General features: G+C 42.7%; 2 protein-coding genes across 2 annotated transcripts; one reads left to right on the top strand and one right to left on the bottom strand.

Moving 5' to 3' along the window:
- Window positions 1-624: 624 nt before the first annotated feature.
- On the bottom strand, window positions 625-6,124 carry LOC310946727 (kelch repeat and BTB domain-containing protein 8). Its single transcript, XM_083913276.1, has 5 exons — window positions 5,985-6,124; window positions 4,690-4,843; window positions 4,456-4,534; window positions 3,068-3,295; window positions 625-2,886 (listed from the first exon to the last, which is right to left on the bottom strand). The coding sequence occupies exons 2-5, from the start codon at window positions 4,841-4,843 to the stop codon at window positions 1,389-1,391; spliced, it is 1,959 nt and encodes a 652-aa protein (XP_083769402.1). The 5' UTR covers window positions 5,985-6,124; the 3' UTR covers window positions 625-1,388.
- A 3,356-nt stretch (window positions 6,125-9,480) lies between these two features.
- sars2 (seryl-tRNA synthetase 2, mitochondrial) lies at window positions 9,481-21,247 on the top strand (the record flags this gene model as incomplete). Its single annotated transcript, XM_083914508.1, has 16 exons — window positions 9,481-9,756; window positions 12,226-12,321; window positions 12,463-12,492; window positions 12,621-12,761; window positions 12,856-12,910; window positions 13,015-13,078; window positions 14,060-14,165; window positions 14,295-14,342; window positions 14,622-14,730; window positions 16,051-16,096; window positions 16,184-16,271; window positions 16,418-16,530; window positions 16,702-16,795; window positions 18,631-18,723; window positions 18,814-18,879; window positions 20,866-21,247. The coding sequence occupies 16 exons, from the start codon at window positions 9,481-9,483 to the stop codon at window positions 21,004-21,006; spliced, it is 1,566 nt and encodes a 521-aa protein (XP_083770634.1). The 3' UTR covers window positions 21,007-21,247.
- Window positions 21,248-26,094: the final 4,847 nt, after the last annotated feature.

The following is a 26,094-nucleotide window of genomic DNA, read 5'->3' as shown; positions in this document are numbered from 1 at the left end:
ATAATAGCATGGGTATCGACAAAATCTTAATTCCCACCCCTGTGGGTGCCTCTGTAGTGAGACACATGAACAGGACTTTGTAAGACACTAGGCAGCATTTTGGGACAGGCAGGTCAGACTGTGAACCTGGACAAATGAGCCATTGATGTGCTGAGTTCAGTCCATAGGTGACTTGGCTGGGAACCGTAGGGTCGCTGGTTCAAGTCCCTGTGTGGACCATGTATGGAGCGTGGACTGGTGGCTGGAGAGGTGCCAGTTCATCTCCTGGGCACTGCAGAGGTGCTGTTGAGCAAGGCACCAAACCCCCAACTGCTCAGGGCGCCGGTCACTGGCAGCCCCCTCGCTCCAACATCTCTCCTTAATTGCATGTATATAGGTCCTGTCTGTGCATGTGTGTGTATTTTGGGCCTGTGTGTGTGTAACACGATTAATAATAAGAGTGAAAAAATTAAATTCCCCGTTGTGGGATTAAATAAAGGAATTCTTCTTCTTCTCTGAGGTTTTCTGCAGTTTGAGGCTTTTGAAAATGCTGATCTGTAATTTCTATACTGTATGACTGATTTGTTTGAGGTAATACATCATCAATTAAAAACAAAATAAATGACGGTCCAAGTAAAAACTGTGTACATGCAAAGTATTTGTATGTAAAATAAGAGTTATGGGTGATATGTTTCCGCTCATAGCCCTTCATTGCAGGTTCGAAGAGCTTTACGGGCCCGTGTTAGAGAATAACAGGATTGAGGCAAATAAAGTGGAACACAGCATAGTCAGAAACGTGCCCGTGTCCTTGTGTCTGAACTAAAAGCTGCGAAAAGTTCACAGCACTGACAGGTTTTTCCAAACAGCCTTAAAAAAATGGTGCCAGCAAAAAGCTGACAATAACATTACACTTTAAGAAAACAATGAAAAGGCCTTGTCTCTCTCAAAGGACTTAAATGTTCTATCAAATAGTTTAGGTTACATTCAGGTGCATGTTGCCTGATTTGATACCAGTTTCTGGCTCTCTGCCTGTACTTTTGACCATCTATAGACCTTTTCAACGGAATTCCTTTGCTGGGCGACAGCCTTGGTCCTGGTTAACTTCCTGTCAGTTTATGCCGTTCGCATGAACTGCAACAGGAAATAAACTAGGGCATAATTATAATGTTTATGTTTACATCTTTGAAAAGGTCTATAACGCATTTTAATACGATCTGTGTGCCTCCGGTTCATTACGGGGCTACACTGGACTGCACTCAGATTGTATAAAATGGTCTCTTCCTTGTGACTTCATCTCAGCACCGACTCTTCATGAGGTCAAAGAGGAGCTAACTCAAACTCAGCCTGAAGCTCATCTCCGTGTCACATGAATGGCTGGCGTAACTTCCGTCATACTGGTCCCTATGAGGCTAGTCAGCAGCCTTCTTGCAGTTTTCTTTGGCTAGTCTCAGTCTGGAAAGGATGTGTTTCTTAGGGAACTTTAAAGTGGTACACCCGAACTGGCTCACCCCGCCGGTGTCTCCGGGGAGTTTCTCGCGTCTCTGGACCCAGCTGCGCCAGCCTGGCTTCCAACAATACACACTGTCATAGAACCGTGAGCCGTTTTCCCCACCTAGCACATAAATCCTGCGTTTCCACCTGGCCACGCCACCGGCTGCGATCCGCCGTGGCAGCCCGGGAAATACCACAGGGCTTGGGGAACGGTCGCTTCCACCACCTGCAATGCCTCGTTGTTCTGCGGTGACCATCACCCCTCCTCCAGTCACCTCCCTCTCTACTCCAGACCCCCTGCCCTCTCTGAAAAATAGTACACGCCCAGTGGCGTCCAACGTCTCCAGATTGGTGTAGTTTCCATCCAGGAACTTGGTGGTATCTCTCATGTATCCCCCAATGGCACACACTCCTCCTCGCACTGCTACTCCTCCAGCGAGACAGGTGGCGCCAGAGTCCAGAGCCACACGTGTCCAGCAGTCTGTTAGGGTGTGATAAATAAGCACCCCAGAGTGAACTACAGCCCGGTTCTGTTCAAGCGTGGTTCCACCCAGAAGGTAAAGCCGTCCCCGTAACGCTGCGCAGGCAAAGGCACGCAGAGGGAGCGGTAACCGAGGCCCCGGAGCCCACTGAAGCGTAGTCAGCTCCAAGGTCTCACTGGAGTCCAGCAGAGCTGAGCGGTTACTACCGCCCAAGGCATAGATTGACTCTCCACAGCCCAGCAGGCCTAGCATAGCCCGCGGCTGGACCATGGAAGGCCGCTCTATCCAGCGGTCCAACACTGCATCATATTCATGTACGGCTGCAGACACAGAACCTGTCCGCAGGATCCCACCCGCTACAAACAGCCGGTCACCTACAGCCGTACAGCCGGGACTGACCAGTGAACCCAGTGCTGCTAACTTCTCCCACTTCCCTGTCCGAGGATCAAAGCAGTCCACTGTGTAGTCCCTTGCAGCTAAATTCTCATCTTCTCGAGGTGTCAGGTCCACACAGACAATCTTCTTCTCAAACATGCCCTCCCGTGGTCGCAGGGGACCCCCAAGGCCTTCACCAGCTGCAGCGGGCCCCAACTCCTGGCATAGTCTTTGGCTCTCTTCTTGAGACAGCAGCCCCGGCCGCAGGTGGTGGAGCAGAGCCGGCATGTGGGCGTAGCGATCCAAGGGTTGGTGCTCTGCCCAGCGGCGCGCAGCGTCGTAAACCTCTGCTTCGGAGTCCACCCCCAGGCGGTCAGAGCTCAGGAGGCTGCCTAAGGTGCCATGGTCAAGCAGGAGGAAGTCCTTCTGCCGGGCCACCCGGGGGAAGTGCTGGGCTACCAGCCGCAGAGAGGCCCGCAGCAGCAGCTGGTCGTGGTGAGAGCGAGCAAGAGAGTACATCCCCAGGCAGTTATCCACTGAGAGGTGCTCAAATAGAAACCTGGGGAGATATAAAAAAAAGCAAATCAAAGAAAAGAAGAGAGGAAATGAGACGATGGTTGAAAATCCAGTAGAAAGAAGTTGGTTTGTTTAACCTCATAACAGTAAATTTACAGCCACTTGAATTGTAAAGTCTAATAAATAAAGCTTGATCACCCGTCACTTTAATTCAGCAGATTTACCTGGAGCACAGGTCTTGGAGGGGCATGACCTGAAGCCTGTTGGCGGCCACAAACAGATCCTCAGCTGTGTCCAGAGACAGCCCCGCCTCACCGGTGTACACAAACTGGATGACAGTCTCCATGACAGATGGCGTCACCTCCTCCAGTCGGATCTCAGTGAGGCGGGACTCAACCAGAGGGCTGGTGAACATGGCTCGAAAGTATGGGCTCACAGCTGCTAAGAGGACTCTGAGGGGAGAGGAGGATGGAAGAGACATTTCTACATTTTACAGTCTACAAGAAGAAGCTCACTGTCAAACTAATGTGTTCAATATCTTTCACCTCTCTGACATCAAACAGAGGCCGCAAAAAGCTTTATAACTGCAACTTCATCAGAAGTTACATCTGCTTTCCATTCTATGTTATAATAGGCAGTATACAATATATATATATATATATATCTGGGGTAAAGGCATCAAGTCAAAGGACGCCAACAGACTGAACAAACGTATTGGGAAGGCAGAGTCTGTTGTTGGCTCCAAGCTTGTCACCCAGGGGGAGGTGATGGAGGACAGGATGCTGGCAAAACTGCTAGCAATCATGGACAATCCCTCTGACCCCCTCCACAGGACACTGGACAAGCTGAAGAGCAGCTTCAGCAGCAGACTGATCCGACCCCGCTGCTCTAAGGACCGTTACTGGAAATCGTTCCCCCCCGCGGCAATAAGACTTTTTAATTCATTAAACCTCCGTCAGAGCCTCAATCACCCACCTGGACTAAATCAGATCTGTAAATTCTTGCACATTGCATATTCTCTGTCTACATATTCAGAGGACAGTATTTATGGTATGTATACATTTTTTTAGTATCAGCATGTATATTATACCCATACTACACATCCCATACATATCATATATCATATACTGCATGTACATATCCAACCCCGCTGTCTAAGTGCCCATGTTCTGTTCTGTGTTTTTAACTTATTTCTTATACCAAGACATTTTTATTTTATTTTTATTGTATTGTACCATTTTCAGTTGTATCAGATTGCTGCAACACAATAATTTCCCTTGGGGTATGAATAAAGTAATTATTTATCTATCTAGTGAAAATATTATTAAATCAATCTGCGATTCACTTCACAAGATCTATCAAAGTCTTTAAGTTACCCAGAAAAAACATCAAATATTTGGTGGTTCTAGTTTATAATAATATTAATTTAATATAATATATACTGGTGGCAAGACAGGAGAAAAACGTTGACGAATAAAGACAGATCATTATTACATCCAAGGGTAGTGAATAAGTGTCAGCTGCAGCTCTGGCTATTCTTAATTTCCGAACAAGACGTCATGCATGTTTTTGTTTTCTGTAACAGTTTCTTTGTGGGATATAGAGATCATACCTGTGACACATGAACTTCTTTCCCTCAACAAGTAGAGTAACATCACACAGCTGCTGAGCGTCCAGGAGCTGCTTCAATCCTACAACACAGCAGAAAGGAAAAACACAGAGGAGGGTGAGAACAGAAGGATGGACAAGATAGAATTAGAGGGAAACAGGTGAAACGTAATGAGTCGCACCAAGCAGGGCCGGTTTCCCACCTCCTCTCTAGCCTTGTGATAAATATCTGCCTCACCGTGTGTGATGTAGTCTCCCAGTGGTGTGGTGCTGTCATCAGGGAAGTCCTCCTCCTCCGAGTCGCTGTCCGACAGGGGTTCTCCTCCTCCGCCGTCTCCATCCTGCCACGGCTGGGGACGCCAGGTGACTGTGCCCCCCCGCACGGCATTCATCTGAGGTGCAGTACACACACACTCGTCGTTTAGGCCTTACAAAGGCTTTACGCGTTCTGTAACAGACAGGCCAAGATACCTCCTATCTCTGTGGGAAACGGTGCTTTCTAGACTAAGTTTAATTTTAAGTGTATATTCTTTGCTACAGATTTACCCCACTCCCTTGTAGCAGTACGTTACCATTTTTATTTCACCATAAGGGTAATAACTATGTCTTTATCTATGGAGGTCTAAACATGACGTAGGTCTCAATAAATAAATGCATAAATAAATAAATAAATGCACAAATACGGAAATAAATGCTGAAACAACTGTAGTCCTGTGCCCATGTAAATAAGGTAGGAGGTCCCGTTAATTCATAAATGTATTTATTTATTTGTGTTTTTATTTATGTAAACAATTATTCATGCATTCATTAATTAATTCTTTTTTTCCTGTTTTTATTTACGCATACAATTATTTATTCATTTATTTATTCATTAATTTATTTATGCATGTATACATTTATATCTGCATGTGTTTATTTATTCCTGTATTTATACACTTACTTTTTTGTGCATACATTTATTTATGCAATTATTTATTCCTGTATTTATTTATGCATTTATGTATTCCTGTATGTAAACATGTATATCTGCATTTGTTAATTTATTTCTGTATTTATTAATTTATGCATTTATGTATTCCTGCATGTATACATTTATATCTGCATTTGTTGATTTATTCCTGTATTTATTTATTTATGCATTTGTTTATTTATTCCTGTATGTATACATGTATATCTGCATTTGTTCATTTATTTATGTATTTATTTATGTATGCATCTGTTTATTTATTCCTGCATGTATGCATGTATATCTGAATTTATTTATTTATGCATTTGTTTATGTATTCCTGTATGTACACATTTATATCTGCATTTGTTTATTTATTCCTGCATGTATGCATGTATATCTGAATTTATTTATGTATGCATTTGTTGATTTACTTATTTATGCATGTATACATTTACATCTGCATTTCCCAATGTGTTCCTGTATTTATTAATGCATGTCTTTAATGGGACGTAAGTCGTGTTTATACCTCCCTCTTCACCAAAGATACTGGACAACAGACACAAAGCAGAGTGCTGTAGCATCACCTTTGCTCTCCTCCTGGTTTCCACCGTGACGCCTGGTTGGGTCTCCCTCTCAACAGGAATTGGTGAGGCAGTTTTGGGGGGGGGGGGGACAGGCTAACTGTGTCCAAGGTTACCCGGTTAACACCAGAAGCTCCGCGGGGCTCTCCTCTCTCCCATGTGGGTGTCTCTTGTTGGTCCTCCGGGCCCAGATGAAAAAAAAGGCCGGCCTGTTAGAGAAGAGGACGCGTCAGGCTACTCGCTGCTCATCCAGCCCCCGTGCACAACATCCCCTACGGTTCCTAACTGGCGGCGACGGACCCGAACCAGCGTACAAAAGGGACTATTCTCCCGCTGTACCAAAGCTGACGTATCAGTCCACCATGGTATTGGGCTCACGCGTCCAGCTCGGCGGAAAATGTAGTTTTTCTCGAGCCCGCAGGGGAACAAAATTGGGACTGAGTTGAGAGTGTGTCGGCCGCACTTGTCACCGTCTGAACCGGATTACCGCAACGTTAGACTTCCGCCCATCTGATTGGTTGACCTTTGGCTCGTGACGATTGCAAGGCTAATGGGAGAAGGCTGGGACGTGGAAGAAAAGGAAGTCTGAGCTTTGGGGGAGCCCTGGAGGACTAAAGCTGATTTTGTTCGGCTTAATTATGCTGCTAGAGGCCCAGTCTGCCGGGGGATAGTACTTTTCCTGGTGCTCTGAGCTTCTCTCCTCTCTGTTTGTATCATTCATGTCTCATCAGTGCATGTTACTAATTCAACTTCTTCCCCGGAGTTGTTTGTGCTTTGTCGTCTCGCAGGTCGACAGGCGGATCGTGGTGGTGCCTGCTGCCGTGGTCCTGCATGATGCTTCCTGCTGCTATTATCACTGTTACTCATACATACTATCATTAAATTTTAAAAATTGTAGCCATAAAAACATCATCAGTAATATATCTCATATATTATGAGATATCTTATATTACCATTGTAATTTTGATATTATATATAGTTATATATATGTACTGTATATACTGTTTTACCTTTCTGTTTTTACAAATATATGTTTTCTGTGTAATATTGTTGTTGTTAAATATGTTGTTTGTCTAGCTGGAGTTGAAACAAAAACAATTTCCCCATTATTAAAGTTTTTTCTGATTCTGGTTCATTGTATCACAGCTGTTATTACCACTACTCATCATTGATCATATTTACCACCATAATTATTATCATTGTCATATTCTGTCACCTTAGCTGTGCTTGTTCCTACTATTCTGCTGTATTAACTGCCATAACATATGAGTCATATTCACATTACTATAGATATTATTATAGTTACTGTCAGTGTGTCTGTCTCTGTCTTTGTGTCTGTCTTTGTCTCTCTCTGTCCATCTGTCTGTCTTTTCTCTCTTTCTCTCTCCTTTTGTTCCTCCCCAACCGGTGCAGACAGATGTCCGTCCTCCACAGAGCTGGGTCTGTCCGACGTTCCTGCCTCTTAAAGGGAAGGTTTTCTTTGCCACTTTGTGCACAAGATTGCTGCTCATGGGGGAATTGTTGGGTCTATGTGAAACACACATAAGTCATAGAGTCTGGTCTTTACCGACTCCATATGTAAAATGCCCTCAGATAACTTTTGTTATGAACTGGCACTGTAAATACAATTTAATTAAATTGAATTAAACATGACTGAAGCCTTAATAAATACATGCATAAATAAATGTATAAACAAATAAAGGAATATATACATTCTGAAATAAATAAATACATGCATGAATAAATGGGACCTAACATATGGACACAAATACATGTAAGTGAACAATAATGTAGAAATAAATGTAAATTAATGTCATTTATTTTTGCATTTATACATTTATTTGGGTGCTCTATGGTCATTTCTTTTATTTAATTATTTTCATCTTTATTAATAACACAAATAAAGTTAAGTACAGTGACAAAATCAACCCTATACAAATCAAGTCTGAATACTTTCCAGAACAGAGTCACAAACAAATCAAATCACATAATACTTTTAACTGTACTATGATAATTCACTAACTATTAAATCTCTCAGCAACTGCAGACCAGGGGGCTTTTGCATGAAACCTACATGAGGGATTAAGCCGGGATATTCCCGTTATCCTGGCTTACTTAACCATGATGCGGTTGCATGAAAGCACTCGTGCATAAGTTACCATGGAGATTTATTCTGTGCTGTTAGACCAGGCTAACAGCCAGGCTTGATTAATCCTGCTGCATTATCTGTTCAGTCAGCCATCACTCTGATCACAAATCAAACATGTTTTACAACTATCCCATGATCTACTACAGGTACTTGAGTAATTACATGTGATGCTACTTTATACTTCTGCTCCATTACATTACAGAGGAAATATTGTACTTTGTAACCCACTACATTCATAAGTTAACTATTTTACAGATTCAGATTATTAATACAAAATGTCATCAACAAATGAAATAGCATATATTGTTATGGATTAAGCTACACAGCAGTCTCATCTCATCTCATCTTCAGCCTCTTATCCGGGGTCGGGTCGCGGGGGCAGCAGCTTTAGCAGGGGACCCCAAACTTCCCTTTCCCGGGCCACATTAACCAGCTCTAACTGGGGGATCCTGAGGTGTTCCCAGGCCAGTGTGGAGATCTAATCTCCCCACCTGGTCCTGGGACTTCCCCGAGGCCTCCTCCCAGCTGGACGTGCCTGGAACACCTCCCTAGGGAGGCGCCCAGGGGGCATCCTTACTAGATGATCCTGAACCACCTCAACTGGCTCCTTTCAACGCAAAGGAGCAGCGGCTCTACTCCGAGTTCCTCACGGATGGCTGAACTTCTCACCCTCTCTCTAAGGGAGACTCCAGCCCCCCTCCTGAGAAAACCCATTTCGGCCGCTTGTACACAGCAGTATATAAAGTAAATAAAATTAGCCCACCTTTATCAGCTGCAGTATTAAAAATGATATTTACATTAATCTATTCATAATTATAATATTCTGAAATGGGCCATTCTGCATAATGACTACTGTTTGTGAAACAGCCCCCTGATGTTTCTGTGTGTTGTTTATACCCACATTTTTTGGTGTCCCATCCTCCTCCCGTTAGCCTTGGTGACGATTGTTAGGAGTCGTTTTTCTGTCACTGGAAAAATTAAAAATTATTTCCTGCTCCCTCTTATGTGACAATCACAACGTAAAATAGCAGCTACACTTTTAAAATAACATTTAAAAAGCAGTACATTTATTTTATTGTATTAATTTAGTTTCCGAAATACTGATTTCCGCATTCGTGTTGCATTCAGGGCCGTCCGGTGCTCCCTTGTTCCACGAGCAGCTAAAAAAATACAAGAAGAAAGGCTAAGAAATATTATTAGTCATTATTATCATCATATATTGTGCTTTTATTCAAGTAAACAATGCTGTATTCAAACGCATAACTTTTGGGGCCTATCGACAAAAGGCTGAGCGAGAGCCTATATAGATACATGTATTCCCATACGCCGTGAATGCACCATACGACAAACATGGCGACCTGCATCGGCATGGTCGTAAGAGTCGGAGGCACTGCCCTGGCTGTGTTAGGGCCGGTGGCCAGGCAGTGTCCGCGGCAGAGGGCAAGTGTGTTCATGCCGCACCGCTTCTCGCACGGAGCTCGGAGCAGCTTGTACGAGCATGTCCGTGAAGGTTACAGCGACAAGCCCGAGCTGGACATGAGAGCGGTGTGCGAGGAGACCGACAAAGTCATCGCAAACGTGGAGAACAGGAAGGGCGACCTGCGGGGGGACGATGTCAGGAAAATCGTAAGACATTTAAAAGCGTGGCAACTTTGTCTTCTGTCACAAAAGACGTGTCTGCGGTTGACAGCTGGCTGCAACTCTTAATCTCTAACATGACATTACATTACAGCACACTGGGAACTTTATTCTAAGTGTCCTAGTCCAAATCAAAAAGTGTCCTAGCATCAAATATACCTATGGAGAACTAGACATGACTTAAGTCTCTATAATATATATTATGCTGCGACATAGGAGAACATAGAGTATAGTGTCTCTATTTTATCAATGTAAATATTAGTCATAGACCTCAAAGTCTCAATAAATATATAATGCAGAGACATAGGAGTGCATAGTTAAGTTAAGTTAAGTCAGTTTTATTGTCAAAAATTGCAATATGCATGACATACAAAATGCAAAAAATGAAATTACAGTCCTCTCAGACCCAGTGCAATCGGCATATACATACAACATAATAAAAATAATAAAAATATACAAAGAGTAAAAATATACAAAGAGTAAAAAATGTAAAGTGGCAGTGGATAATGTCTTTAATTTATCCATGTAAATATTAGTCATAGGCCTCAAAGTCTAAATAAATATATAATGCAGAGACATAGGAGTGCATACAGTATAAAGTCTTTATTTTATCAATGTAAATATTAGTCATAGGTCTCAAAGTCTCAATAAATATATATAATGCAGAGACATAGGAGTGCATACAGTATAGTGTCTTTATTTTATCCATGTAAATATTAGTCATAGGCCTCAAAGTCTTTATAAATATATAATGCAGAGACATAGGAGTGCATACAGTATAGTGTCTTTATGTTATCAATGTAAATATTAGTCATAGGCCTCAAAGTCTAAATTAATATATAATGCAGAGACATAGGAGTGCATACAGTATAGTGTCTTTAATTTATCCATGTAAATATTAGTTATAGGCCTCAAAGTCTCAATAAATATATAATGCAGAGACATAGGAGTGCATTCAGTATAGTGTCTTTATGTTATCAATGTAAATATTAGTCATAGGCCTCAAAGTCTCAATAAATATATAATGCTGCGACGTAGGAGTGCATACAGTATAGTGTCTTTATTTTATCAATGTAAATATTAGTCGTAGGCCTCAAAGTCTCAATAAATATATAATGCAGAGACATAGGAGTGCATACAGTATTTTTGTCTTTATGTTATCAATTTAAATATTAGTCATAGGCCTCAAAGTCTAAATAAATATATAATGCAGAGACATAGGAGTGCATAGAGTATAATGTCTTTATGTTATCAATGTAAATATTAGTCATAGGCCTCAAAGTCTAAATAAATATATAATGCAGAGACATAGGAGTGCATACAGTATATTGTCTTTATTTTATCCATGTAAATATTAGTTATAGGCCTCAAAGTCTCAATAAATATATAATGCAGAGATATAGGAGTGCATACAGTATATTGTCTAATTTTAATCCATGTAAATATTAGTCATAGGCCTCAAAGTCTCAATAAATATATAATGCAGAGACATAGGAGTGCATACAGCATAGTGTCTTTATGTTATCAATGTAAATATTAGTCATAGGCCTCAAAGTGCAACAAGCTTGTCAAATCAGAATCAAAAAACCTTTAATGTCCCGATGACAGGGACATTATTTAGTCACAGCAGCAACAGAATATTACAAAATAAGGTAAAAAAAATAAGCAATAAAGTTACATTTAAAAAGGGAAGAAATAGAAATATACATACATATTCGCATGATATAGTGCAGTTGTTCTTGTTTTGTTTTGTAATAATATAATAATATGGAGTGAATAAATATGAGTAAATATGACCAAATAAACAGAAGTGACAGGCATGTTGCACAGTGCAGGGTACAGGATGAGGTCAATAGTCTATTGGGAGAAGTGCTGATTGTAAAATCCGACAGCAGCAGGAAGGAAGGACCTGCGGTACCTCTCCTTCGCACACTTAGGGTGTATCAGTGTGTTGCTGAAGGAGCTGCCCAGTGCTGTGAGAGTGACCTGCAGGGGGTGGGACTCCTGCACCAGCAGAGATGACAGCTTGTCCAGCATCCTGCTCTCTCCCACCACCTGCACTGAGAAAAACAATCCTTGTTGAATGAACAAACCTGTGAACCAGAGGTTTGCAGTCAATTCTTGGACTAAAGTACAAGTTTGAGGCTCTTCACTTTACTTGAGTATTTTATTTACATGCTACTTTATACTTCTGCTCCTCTACAAATCAGTGAAATATTCTACTTTTTACTCCACTACATTTCTCTGATTACTTCCGTTACTAGTTACTTTACCTGTCCAGGGTGTACCCCGCTTCACTCCCGATGTCAGCTGGGATCAGCTCCAGCCTCCCCGCGACCCCAATAGGGACAAGAGGTTGAAGATGGATGAATTTATAGTGTGTCCCTAATTAAAGCATTGTCATGAAATATGAAAACATGTAATTTAAGGGAAACTGTGTGTGTCCAAACAATGCAGGTATGCGTGTGGCAGGAGCTCCAGACAGTGAGGACAGAAATCTCCGGGCTGGAGCAGCAGAAGAGAGTCATCAGTGACACAGTCAAAGCACTAGTGGTCAGTAAGAGTTCCCACTTTTGTGATATATATATGTTGATTGTTTTGAGTATAAAAACCGTAATAATGTGATTTCATTTTCATGAATTTAAGTATAAAGTTGGATCCAAAGTTGTGACATGACTCATCTTTTCCCCCCAGACCAAGACAGACAAAAAAGCCCTTGGCAATGTAAGTCTGGCACTTTTCGAATCGAAACGTTTGAATCCTTTGTTACTGAATCAGTCAATCTTGGACGTTGTTACTCCCCCGTCAGTGCACTTGGGATCCGTTCTGAGTCCTTGCTGTTTATTGCGCAGCTTCCAGAGTACACTCAGGCTCTGCAGAAGGGGCGAGAGATCCGCGACAGACTGAAACAACTCTACTCCAAAGAGACCGAGCTGGATGAGGAACACTACGGACGAGCACTCAGATTGCCCAACACCACACACCCCGATGTGGTGAGGACTCACACACACAGATATTTTTCCGCAGTGTTTTTTCAAAGCTAGCGTAGTTTGAAAGTTCCTAAACTTCCTTTCCCCTTTTTTTCAGCCAGTTGGAGATGAGAGCCAAGCGAAGGTGGTGGAACTGGTTGGACAGAAACCAGGTGATTTATGTGAAGTGTCAGATCAGTGATAATCTAAAGTGTTTAACCCTTGTGTGATTTAAAAAATACAAATCTAATGATCTGCTCTCCTCTTGGTGCTGTAGAGTTTGACTTCAAGCCCAGAGGCCACGTGGAGCTCGGGGAGAAGTTGGGTCTCATCAGGCAGAGGTCAGGACGACTCTGATCGTTGTATTTGTTTTTTTTAGTACTTGTCCCACTTGATGTTCCACTCGCTGTGCTGTTTTTGCACTCTTCTGATGAACCCTTTGTCCATATGAATTAAAGACAAGATCACGTTATGTTTTCTGTTTGGTCAGCCTGAAGGTTGAGAGCAAAGAAACTAAAAGTTTAAGGAGCAAAATGCCATTTTAGCATGAACATGGTAAGTAAGGCAAATGCCTGTCGAGGTGTCCACTACACAGAATGAACGGACAGCTGTGAGTGTTGCCTCTACTCAGCGGGGTCAATTATTACTGATATGGACACCTCTGAGCGCGTTGACCCACTTATACCGTGGTCAATTGCCAAATGAGAAAAATTAAGACCATTCATTTATTAATTTTCATGCAATCAGAGCTTTTTCTCAGACTGTTTCCCCGGTAACTCCTGAGGGTTTCGACTAACGCCTGAAACATTCATTCCCATAAGGTTATTATGCAATGGAAATGTTCACTGCTCCAGTAAATAGGACAGACCTTAGATACAACTTGGCAACAAGAGATATAATACCATAATTATTAATAAGTGATCTATTAATAAGTTGTACACAGTGGTGTAGTGGTTAGCACTGTCGCCTCACAGCGAGAACGTCTCAGGTTCGCATCCCGGCTGGGGCCCTTCTGTGTGGAGTTTGCATGTTCTCCCCTTGTCTGCGTGGGTTTTCTCCGGGTTCTCCGGTTTCCTCCCACAGTCCAAAGACATGCACGTGTCAGGTTTGTTGGTGACTCTAAAATTGCCCGTAGGTGTGAATGGTTGTCTGTCTCTGCTCGTCTCTATGTGCCCTGTCCAGGGTGTACCCCGACTCACGATCGATGCCAGCTGGATCGGCTCCAGCCCCTTGCGACCCCAACAGGGACAAGCGGTTGAAGATGAATGAATGAATGATATAGATTGAGATCGTTCTTATCCTTGCTCTACCCTCTCCTGCAGACATCTCGCTCATGTCTCGGGACACAGGTCCTACTATCTGAGGGGAGCGGGGGCTGGACTTCAGACTGCACTTCAGAACTTTGCCCTGGATACGTTGCAGCGACGAGTAAGCATGTGTTTGGAAATATTAAATATACAGTCTGCAAACTGAATGTATTTATTTTCATATTAATTATATATTTGTATGTTAACATATAGGAGAGCTAAACTTGAGTTTTCCTTTTGACTCCTGCAGGGCTTCATTCCCATGGTCGTGCCTGACATGCTGAGAGGGACAGTATTTGTGAGTAGCAGGACTTTGGACTGAGCCAAATGATTCACACAAACCTGATTTTGCATAGGTTTTTTTTTTTTATCAGATAACACAATTTGACTCATGCTCAACGTAATATCTGAAAAAGAGATTTAAATGCACGCACGTTAACTATCAAATTTATATTCTGCGACAAATCACTCAGACGTAACAGTGCGGTAAAGACCAAAGCGTCATTTAAGCCACACGGCGTCTCCCTCTCGCTGACCTCCTCTCTTCTCTTTGTCATTCTGTCTCGTCCACCTCCAGGAGGGCTGTGGGATGCAGCCCAATGCCCTGAGCTCTCAGGTCTATTCACTAGACCAGACCCGTTTCCCAGACTTCAACCTGGCTGGGACCGGAGAGGTCGGGGTGGCAGGTGAGTCGGAATGCAATCACGCACTGACACGGGGCTTACATAAGCCTGGAAGGAGGTCATGTGCTCTGTCCTGTCTGTGTTTGTGTCTCTGTCTGCAGCTAATCTTTCAATCTACTGAAATACAAATGCCAAATATTTTTCGTGCACATGTACGACTGTATGTTTAAGGACCTATTGTGGCTGAGGGCTACGGCTAAAAACAAGCCTTACAGTCTTACCTATATTTCTCCCCCTTGATGTGGCACAAAAACTGCCATCCATAGAAAAGTTTGGTCTTGTTTTGAACAGGAGCATCTGCAGGTTAATACCATACATGATATCTCATGATCCACTAAAGCTAGGCGCGATACAAGATGAATAAGTCCCTGTTTTTTATAGCTTTGCTATCATCTTAACTTTAGAGCCTTTACGGCAGCCAAGATGTACAAGCAGGGAGCAAGTGGAAAAAATTTTTGTTTTTTTCTCAAGGTTGGTAATAGGACAGTGTTGTGTCCACGTTCTTTTGTCCTTAATAGAGCCGGGATGGACAACAGCGTGAGATTAAATTCTTCTGTGTTTGGGAGAGGGTAGGGAGACACGGGGGTGCATAAGAAGAAGAATTCCTTTATTAGTCCCGCACTCTATTATTATTATTCATGTTACACACACACGCCCAAACCCAAAATACACACACATGCACAAACAGGACCTATATACATGCAATTAATGGAGCGATGTCAGAGCGAGGGGGCTGCCAGTGACCAGCGCCCCGAGCCCCAAGTTTGCCCAGGAGATGAATTGGCACCTCTCCATCCACCACTCCAAGCCCCATTCATGATCCACACAGGGACCTGAACCGGCAACCCTCCGGTTCCCTCCCAAGTCACCTATGGACTGAGCTACTGCCGCCCCAGCGTGGCCAAACAAACAACTTTCACCTAAGAGGCCAGTGTTACACCGAAAATATAATATATATATATACCCTATACAGGGTTAGTAGTATACAACTGTAAAAAAAATAGCATTAATAATAAACACAATGCTATCGAATCTGTACTCTGGATCGGTCTGTACTTAGGTTCAGGCAAGCGTAAAATATTGTACCAGAACATCTCTAAATAATGCAGCAAATGCCTTGGACCTCAAAGTGACGAGTTCTTAGAATGATCCATGATGTTTCAGGAGTTTAGTAACATGTTTAACAATGTTTTACAACATCCATTTATCAGATATTTCATGACAGGTCTGAATGTGACTCAGCCAAGTCAGAAATGAGACCCAGAAGCATCTATTTGACATATGTAGTAAATAGTTCTGTGACGCGTGTCTCTTCTTCTCCAGGCTTTTTCAAGGATCACGCAGTAAACTGGAAGGACCTGCCTGTCAGGTGAGCACCCTTCACTCCCTAGTTTGCGACAGATGGTGTTATATTGGAGTTATGCTAACGGACGCCATCTGCTATCTCCCGCTGCAGGACGGTGTGCAGCAGCACCTGCTACAGAGCGGAGACAGACACAGGCAGAGAGACGTGGGGGCTCTACAGAGTGCATCACTTCAACAAGGTAACAGAGACGTTTACTACAGACACAGGAGCTGCTTGGGTGAATACATGTATATGATGTATGTGTAACTGTTTGTTAGCTGCTAACAAGTGATTGCAAATCATTCTTTAAATTTCTAAACTCTATAATTATGCAAATGTGTCCAGGTAGAGATGTTTGGAGTGACGGCAGACGAGACGGGAGAGGAGAGCTCTGAGCTGCTGCAGGAGTTTGTCTCTTTGCAGAAAGAGATGTTCTCTGCACTGGAACTACACTACAGGTATGTACACACACACATGCACGCACACACTTAACAATTCTCACTGTCACAGTCTAAATGGCCCTGTTCTTTCATGCATCCATTTAGTTTTCCATTATATTTAGAATATTTGGGTATATATTTGAGTTATGGCTCTGTTTTTTAGCTTTGTGTGTGTTTTTTTTTACTCAGAGTGCTGGACATGCCGACGCAGGAACTGGGTCCTCCCGCACACAGGAAGTACGACATTGAAGCGTGGATGCCTGGGAGGGACAGCTTTGGAGAGGTCGGTCCCACTATATCACTTCTCTTGACATTAGCAGTCAGCTGCGCAGGAAATCACCGGATGTCGACTGAGATATCCGCTGGTTGAATGTATGGTCCGGTGGGTCGGGTGAAGGCGTGACCCGCCTCTGATTGGCTGATCGGTCGGTTAGGTTGAAGCATGAGGAGTGAGATAGTTTGGGAACATGGAAGTCCGTTCTCATCATTCCTTTGAACTTCTGAGTTAAAGTCAGAACACACGGAGAAAGAAAACTAGAGCCTGTATGTTTAAATGTTGTGTAGCCAAACAATTGGCGCCCTTGGTTGGAAAGTTACTTTTCAAGTTCCATATTCGGTTCATTCATCTCCTGCATTAATAACGGTGAGCAGGATCTGTAGCATACAAGCGATGTTTGAGTAAAACGTAGCAATTAGGACAGTGGTGCAGATCCAATGTTAGGATTGGGGGCGACACAAAAGTGCTTTTTTCCCCCTTTTTGCCCGTATGCAACTCATACCATGCGCCATAAATCACACCTTCGTAGAGCCTCGTCTTATCATCCAAAAAACACTGCACAGGGAATCATTTACTGAGCTTACCTTACTTGTTTATTTGTCGTAAACAGCCAACAGCGTATGTCACTGCTTACTTAACTGTCATATTAGGAAATCTTACTTTCAAGGGTCTAAAGCAGGGGTGTCAAACTGATCAAGCAAAAACAAGCAAAAACACACCTGGTCCAACAAATCAACTGTGTGAAGGCAGTTCAGGTGATTGAGTAAGTCGAGTCAGGTGTGTTCTTGCTTGGTTGGAATGAAAACCTGCAGCCACACGGCCCTTTACTGGATCACTTTGACACCCATGGTCTAAGGCAGGGGTGTCCAACCCTGCTCCTGGAGAGCTACTGCCCTGCATGTTTTAGGTTTCTCCCTGCTCTGACAGACATGGGTCTAATGATGTGCTCCTTATCAAGCAGCTGAAGCTTGTCACAGGTTTGAAAAACATTCGAGTCAGGTGTGTTGGAGCAGGGAGAAACCTAAAACATGCAGGGCAGTAGCTCTCAAGCAGCAGGATTGGGCACTCCTGGTCTAAGGCATGTAATGTCCACTCGCCCCCTGTTCTTCTCACCATCTTCCTTTTCTCCCAGTGTACGGGACCACTTATGCATGTTTCATTGATGGATATATATCAGAATTTGAAGCCCCTTTTTTAAAGCCTGCTCATCATCAGTGTCCGTGTAAGGAACTACCCACTCATTTGAATTGTAGTGGAGGAGACATAAATATATTTGTCAAAACATTATTTTCTTCCACCATTTCAATCATTTCTTTTTACATGTGAGTCTAGAATGTGAAGTCTGAAAAAACATTAGTTCAATTTAGAATAACTGAGGCAATTTTTATGGGGGTGATTCATGTTTTTCAGAAACTGGGGGGGACACAGGATCTGCACCCATGAATTAGGAGGTAAATGTTGAACATTTGGGGACGAAATGCTGCACAAGCAGTCGAGAGAAAAAAAAATGCTGCTTCGAAATGGTTAAAGGAGAGACAATAATGTCTGTTTACTCAAAAAAGATGATGGTACGGCATGCGTTATGAATGCCGATCAAGCCTAATGGTGAAGAAGATGACCGATTTTTTTTCACATCCAAACTAGGCCTGCGTATTCTTGCCATATACTGCACACATTGAGCTCCACAGAGCCGGTTAGCTGTATTTTGCTGCTGATTGAGATTGCAGTCTTCTCTCTCTCTCTCTCTCTCTCTCTCTCTCTCTCTCTCTCTCTCTCTCTCTCTCTCTCTCTTTCTCTTTCTCTTTCTCTTTGTCTTTGTCTCTCTCTTTGATATAACTCAGATTTCCAGTGGGTCCAACTGTACAGACTACCAGAGCAGACGCCTCAACATCCTGTATGAGCAAGAGGACGGCAGCCTGCAGTACGCCCACACAGTAAGACTGCAGATGAAGCAGTACCGCTGCTGTACATTCCTGTGCGTACAGCAGTATATACCACCTCCATGTTTGTTTTTTGTTCTCTAGGTGAATGCTACAGCATGTGCCATCCCCCGGACCATCATCGCTATCCTGGAGACACACCAGACCAAAGTAAGACATCAACACGAGGACGCACACTGGACAAAAAACTGGGGGGAAAACGATGACATTTCATGTGTGAAAAAGCCAAATGCCATAGAAAAGTGAATCCAACCACATATTCTTCCTATTTATGCTACTTTAGACATTTATATTGAGTCCTAGAAAATGACAAAATAGATCTAAATGTACTGGACAACAATAAGTTATCTTAAAAAGGCTGTAGAATTATGGTCAGGTTGTTATATCAAATCAAATCAAATCAACCTTTATTTATTTTCATACAGAAAAGTATCGCAAAGTGCCTCACAGAGATGTACAGAAAAAGAGAAATATCAAATAAAATCAGGAGAAGAAAGTTAAAAGAACCCAACCCATCCACAGTCATGCACAGAGACACACACAAATATATATACGTTCATTCACACATTCACAGAAACACACACAGCCACGCTGACACATAGTGTGAGACACACACACTCACACCTACACAAACACTAGCTGTCACTACAGAGACATGGCCGGGCCGCGAGACCTGAGGTGCAGAGGAGGCTAGAGGAAGCTACCTTTGGTATGAACCGTTATAAGCATCAAAAATGCTCCCAAGTACAATTTTTCTCTGATGTTGCTCTATACGGGGAAGAGGCCTGTAGTTCTGTTTTTATGCATATACCAAGCTGACAAAAAAACACTATAAAAGCATATGTTAGTGACTGAAACACAAAGTGAAAATTCTTGCTTTTGCAGGCAAAGTTTTGATGAAAACGTGTCAAAAAAAGCCTTAAGAAAACAGATTTTTAAAACTAGCTGTGTATGTTACGTTGTCCTTGAGTTAAATGTGTATTTATGTGCATCCACCTGCTGCTGAAGTGGCTCCCCCTGTGACTGTTGTTAGTGAAAAAGATTTTAATAGAAATTGTAATGTATTTCATTAGAAATGCTGAAATAACGCTATAAAGAAATAACCTCTATATTGCTAAACAGTTTTACATTTTTGCTGAAGCACAGAAATTGTGCAATAAACAAATATACAGCAGTTGACCCAGTTAAGGAGGATAAGTGAAAGAGGACATGGTCATTTCTGTACCTGTATGACACAATACACTTCTTCATATCAACATGTTTTTCATTTAATTATAGAAGAGTAAATGCACCCATTCACTATAACTAACATGTAGAATTTAACTTTAATTACTTGATTTATTTCCCATATAAATGGGCCTTAATGAACTCCAACTTGATTCACTGCAGCTCCAATTGGGGGAAATCCAGCTAATTTAAAACCTTTTACAGGGTTCGTACGGGTGCTTGAAATCCTTGAAAATGCTTGAATTGTAATGTTGTGTTTTCAAGGTTTGAAAAGTGCTTGAATTTTGGATAAAGTACGTGAAAAAGCTTAAAAATTGTAGCCACATTCATTTAACAACAAATAGCTATAGAATAAAAAATATAATTTGATTACGAAAGATTTTTGGTGTTTACAACATGATACCATCTCTTTTAACATGATTTTAATGGAACAAAATAAAAGCGAAATAATCATTTTCAATATGTAAGTATTCGTAGAAATGTGTCATTTACCAAAAGTGTGAGGTGCTGGAAAAGCTTGAAAAGGGACCTTGAAAGGCCTTGAATTTGACCCCGGAAAAGTCATATGAACCCTGTTTTTATCATCTGCTTAACATCTGCTGCTATCAATCGTTTTGCACTGTTATGCCACCACTGCACTTTTATTATTAATATTACTATTATATTGTTTTGTTGTAACTCTAGCAAATAGATAATTCATGTTGTGTCACTAACCACTGTGTCTTGCACGTTACTAATTGTGTCTTGCCTTTGTCTTGTCTAATCTACGCACGGGGTAGTGAGAAACAAAATTCGATTCCTTGTTTGTCATGTTCATGTGAAGAATTGACAATAAAGCTTTGACTTCGATCAGTGTCATTAACGGCACTTCTTTTGTCTTTCCATCCTTCGCCCTCTCCATCTCCCCAGGATGGAACGGTACGTGTTCCCCGGGCCCTGCAGCCTTATTTGGGCTTAGAAGTGATCGAGACGCCAAAGTACACGCCATTGAAATACATCGGCCCCAACCAGAACAATCAACCACCCAGACCTGCTCCCAAGACCAGATGACACAAACACACGCAAACGCTTGAGGTGGGAGCGAGTTCACATTGGACACCACCGAGTCAGACAGCAGGCAGATATTTAACACACATGACCATGCTTCATACTTTATGTCTGTTCATTTGCTCCATTTTTTTTCAGATGAAATAAAATAAAGTCAGTCTTTTGGAACCAATGTTTTGAGGAGATCAGACCCAAATGTTACGGTTTACTGTCACTGTTACTGTATTTATGTCTTGTTTTGTTGAGTGCCATTGAATTGTGAATGAAAGTCAGGATGTGTGTCGTCCAGCTCATGAGGAGGACCATAGTGACGGATAACCAATAAAGAGGAGTGTTACATTTCTGTCTCGTGTTTCTCACACCCAGGAGAGATGCTCTGGTAGCATTTGTTCTTTCTCCATACTGAGCACTGATCCACTACCAGCTATTATTCATTAACAGCTGTGTAGTACTAACCATGGATGTGGTTACTGTCATTGCTGCGTGACCCGGCTCAGGTTAAACCCTTTGTTAAACCTGAACAAATACATACAGAGCAGGAATGCCTTAGAACTTTCTGTATTTTCTATAGTTTGTCAGTCATAAAGGGGAAAAGAACGTACATTACTTTAGAGTAGATGTTTCTCAGGGCTAAACTGTGGAATCAGAGCAGTTTATACTTACACATTAGCAAACATACTGAAAAGTCCAGTCGCTTTAAGACAAAATAGGGGTCAACGTTCTCTGTGCTCCATGTGTACGCCCTCAAGGTCACAGTGTCATTCAAGTCCAGTCATTTTGTGAAAAAAAGGTTGAACAAATTGCAAAAGAAGCAAACTCAACTGGTTTTGTATCCTCCTTATGTCCTGAGTAAAAGAAAAAAAAAAACCTGAAGATTCATTAGCAGTCAACGATTCATTCATTTTTCTCACACAAATGGGGATTTAAACAAAATAACCTTCAGATATCACCATGAAAATGACTGAGATGATTCCTTACATCAAGACAAACGAAAAAATATACTTCAAGTTTTTTAAAATTGTTTGTTCACGTGGGAAAATGGCAAAATCTAATCATGTATTTGCTATTTTTCATAAATACCACAACGTATCTAAACATTGGGTACAGCCAGGTGAAAATGTCTGGTTGAATCTTGTTGATATATAACAGTAAAAGACTTAATGTTAAGGTGTGAATGGAACCCATGTAGTCTACCCATGAGCATTAATATATGGAGGCAGGAAGAAGGACTTTAGAGCAGCCTTTCTGAATGATTATTGCAGAGATGGGGTTTGGGGCTGTTTCTGGGGCTGAGTCTGAGAGAAGAACAGGAGACAACAGGAGACTGCAGAAGACAAAAGGGAGCTGAAATAATTTCTATGTTTATGGTCTAATTGTGTATCTTGTGCATGATATCTATAGTTCTCAGTCATCTATAGGAGTGAAATCCATTCAGCAGTGACCCAAGTCCCTGCAAGTCCTTCTTCCTGCCTCCATATATTAATGATCACAGGTAGACTACATGGGTTCCATCCAGACCTTATCATTAAGTCTTTTACTGTTATATATCAACAAGATTCAACCAGACATTTTCACCTGGCTGAACCCAATGTTAAGATCCGTTGTGGTATTTATGGAAATTAGCACATACATTATTAGATTATGTCCCGTTTGCCCATGTGAACAAACTATTTCTAATAACTTGTAATACATTTTGTGTTTGTCTCGATGTAAGTAATCATCTCAGTCATTTTCATGGTAATATCTGAAGGTTATTTTTTTCCCTATTTGCATGAGAAAATATATATATTTGGGTCTTATTCAAAACTTTCCCCTATTAGGATTCTTCTGGGCTTTTTCCCCCTTACTCAGCACATATTGAGGATACAAAATCAGTTAAGTTTGCTTCTGCTGCAATTCGTTCAACCTCTTTTCCACAAAATGACTGGACTTGAATGACACTGTGACCTTGAGCGGGTGCAGACGGAGCACAGAGAAACATCCCAGAGGTGACCTGTTAATGTGTGTTACCATCTGTACCAATGAGTCTAAATAATTAACCAGCAGCCAGGGGAGGAGGGTTATGTTTGCATGCACCTGGCAGATGAGAGATGCTATAATAATATCCTCACTGTAGGGCATAATTTAGTGGCATTACAGAGATGTTTAATGTGTTGAATTGTTTCCCACCCAAGCCCTGGTGTGAACACACACACACACGAGACGTTTTAACAACACACTGCACGGTGCAGGAGGACCAACTGACATCTCTGGCACCTCAACGGGGTTTGTGCTCTGATCTGGTCTCAAGTCACCTGACACCACACACACACACACACACACACACACACACTCACACAGCTCGGCTCCACCTCGCTCAGCGGGTGTGTGAAGAAGATCCAGCCCGTTATTTGAAGGTTATCTCCTGCAGGAACCTCACTTTTTCGGATCCTATGGGAATTCTGATAACCGCAGTGTTTCTTTGGGCTGCCGTCGGAGGTAAGCATCCATCACATTCGTTAAACGGCTTCACTAGGCTCCGGTGTATGTGTGTGCGTGTGTGTGTGTTGGTCTCGGTAAGAAATGCGAGTGTCGCTCTCAGCAGGCTGCACCGGAGAGCTCATCCTTCACACACACTACTGCCTCGGCTGTTATTCTTTTTTTTATTATTATTCTGCCAGCCTCATGGCATCCGCAGAGGGACCGAAATGCATCAGAAGGATACTTCATGGAGCAGACAGAAGGTGTAACCCGATGGCGCACGCCTCAGGGCTTTAGACTTAACGGGCTAAAGCAAAGCGTCCTTACATAACGTGCTCCGCGTCTACCTTTCTGTTTGTGACCGTCGGACGGTGATGTGACAGTGTGGGGTGGACATTTTTCACCTCAAACATATTTCGGTGTTTACTGACCCTCCGACGGTGCTTTAATGCGATTTAAAGGTCCGCGCGGGTGAGCGGAACAGCGCACGTGTGCGCGTGCCGCACGGTGACACGCGCGCAGCTGCGGCGCAAACGTGTTAATTGGTTCAGAGAAGTGTGATCAGAGGAAAGTCTGCCTCTCACAGAGACACGGGTGTACTGTGGTGTGTACTAATCTGCGGTGTCGTTACGCGCTGTGTGGAGCGTGTTAGAACAGGTGATAACCCACACAGAGCTCACTATACACAGGTTGTGTGTTTGCATGAGCTGTCAGTGTGTGTGGACGATATTAACAAAGTATGAAAGCCATGTGTAGTGTACATTTATAAAACAGATACACATCACTACAGAACAAGCAACAAACTTGCTGCGTCCCTAAATGCCACTGCAGACGCCAGTTCAAAGCCAAGATGAGCAGTAATCTCATTATTGTGTATCTCGGGCCTATAGGTGCACATATCCTTGACTCACTTCTGGGTCTACTTGTTAGTCAAGACAACATGTTTTTGCTTCATTTGTCAAATTATTTGGTGTCCTCGGACTCGGACCAATGCTTGTTTTTGATTTCCTGAATTTCTAACATGGAGTTTGGTTGGACTGTGAGCAGCAGGGCAAGCCAATAAAGCCAGATCACAGCTTTAATTGTGGGGCCGGGGTGTCCCAGCTTAGACACACATACACACACACACACACACACACACACATGCACGCGCACACACACCATCACATGGACACGCTGAGCATTACAGGACCAAACTGTAGGCAGCTCACGTGTCTGTAGGGGTTCATCAGTGGCCAAGGTATCAATTGGTGCTATTGATGCTGATCTGTGCTGACACAGGCTACAGTGTTGGTGAAGGGAACTCGCACCGTTGTGTTTCAATCTATATGACACTAGATCGACTTTATTGGCAAACGTGAGTGTTTTTTCAAGTTACTTAATTTGATGGTGTCACTTTGAAAGAAAGCAGAACATCTTTTTAGATTCATGGTTAAATGAGGGTGCAGTCTGAGCCCCATCATTTCAGCCAGTCCTTCCACCATTTCAGCCAGTCCTTCCACCATTTCAGCCAGTCCTTCCACCATTTCAGCCAGTCCTTGCACCATTTCAGCCAGTCCTTCCACCATTTCAGCCAGTCCTTCCACCATTTCAGCCAGTCCTTCCACCATTTCAGCCAGTCCTTGCACCATTTCAGCCAGTCCTTCCACCATTTCAGCCAGTCCTTTCGCCCTTTCAGCCAGTCCTTGCACTATTTCAGCCAGTCCTTGCACTATTTCAGCCAGTCCTTGCACCATTTCAGCCAGTCCTTCCACCATTTCAGCCAGTCCTTGCACCATTTCAGCCAGTCCTTCCACCATTTCAGCCAGTCCTTGCACCATTTCAGCCAGTCCTTGCACCATTTCAGCCAGTCCTTTCGCCCTTTCAGCCAGTCCTTGCACTATTTCAGCCAGTCCTTGCACTATTTCAGCCAGTCCTTGCACCAATACATAGAAAAAGAAAAGGTCGAAGGCTGCAAGCTGAGCATGGATTGGGATTTTTATAGGTCCTTGTTAGATTCAGTGTATCTCGGTGAGAAAAGGTGCTAATGGCGCAGCTTAGTGTGCCTTTAATGATCTACTTGCAGGTGATTGGTGACTAATTTAGTCCCGGTGGGAAACTACCTGTGAACTTAAGCCTTTGGGAATATCTGCATCCTGTAGAGAGATGGGGAGAGGAGCTTAAGCTTCTTTGCTGTGTCGCTTTACCTTAATGAGGGCACAGCTCCACCCACGCCCGTGCAGGACTAACCGTCGCTAAGCAAACAAAGTAGTCCAACAGTGGTGCTCCGTAACATAGTTTGGTGCAGCTTTTGCTGTTTTTGCAGAAATGCTAAATATATTGATTTGTGTTCCCGTTCTCCTCTCTTTGTTTTGTGCCTCAGTGGGAAGCCGGCCAGTAACCTCACCCCTTAACGATGCAAAGGTCAGAAACAAGTCCTTTTTTATTTCCCCTATCATTCAGCATCATATGTACGTATATTAAATAATCCACCATTCATTGTATGTGTTCGTGTTGTGCCTCTATAGGTCGAGTGTATCATTCAGGAGACGCTGAACGAGGACGGGTCTCAACATGAGTGTGGCCCACAGCTAGCAGGTGGCATCTCTAATCATCTGTTCATCCATACTCTAACAGCAGCATGTGGTGTTA

This window comes from Echiichthys vipera (genome assembly GCF_963691815.1).
Source record: "Echiichthys vipera genome assembly, chromosome: 5".
Classification (NCBI taxonomy): Eukaryota; Metazoa; Chordata; class Actinopteri; order Perciformes; family Trachinidae; genus Echiichthys; species Echiichthys vipera.
This window is presented reverse-complemented; position numbering and strand designations above follow the sequence as displayed.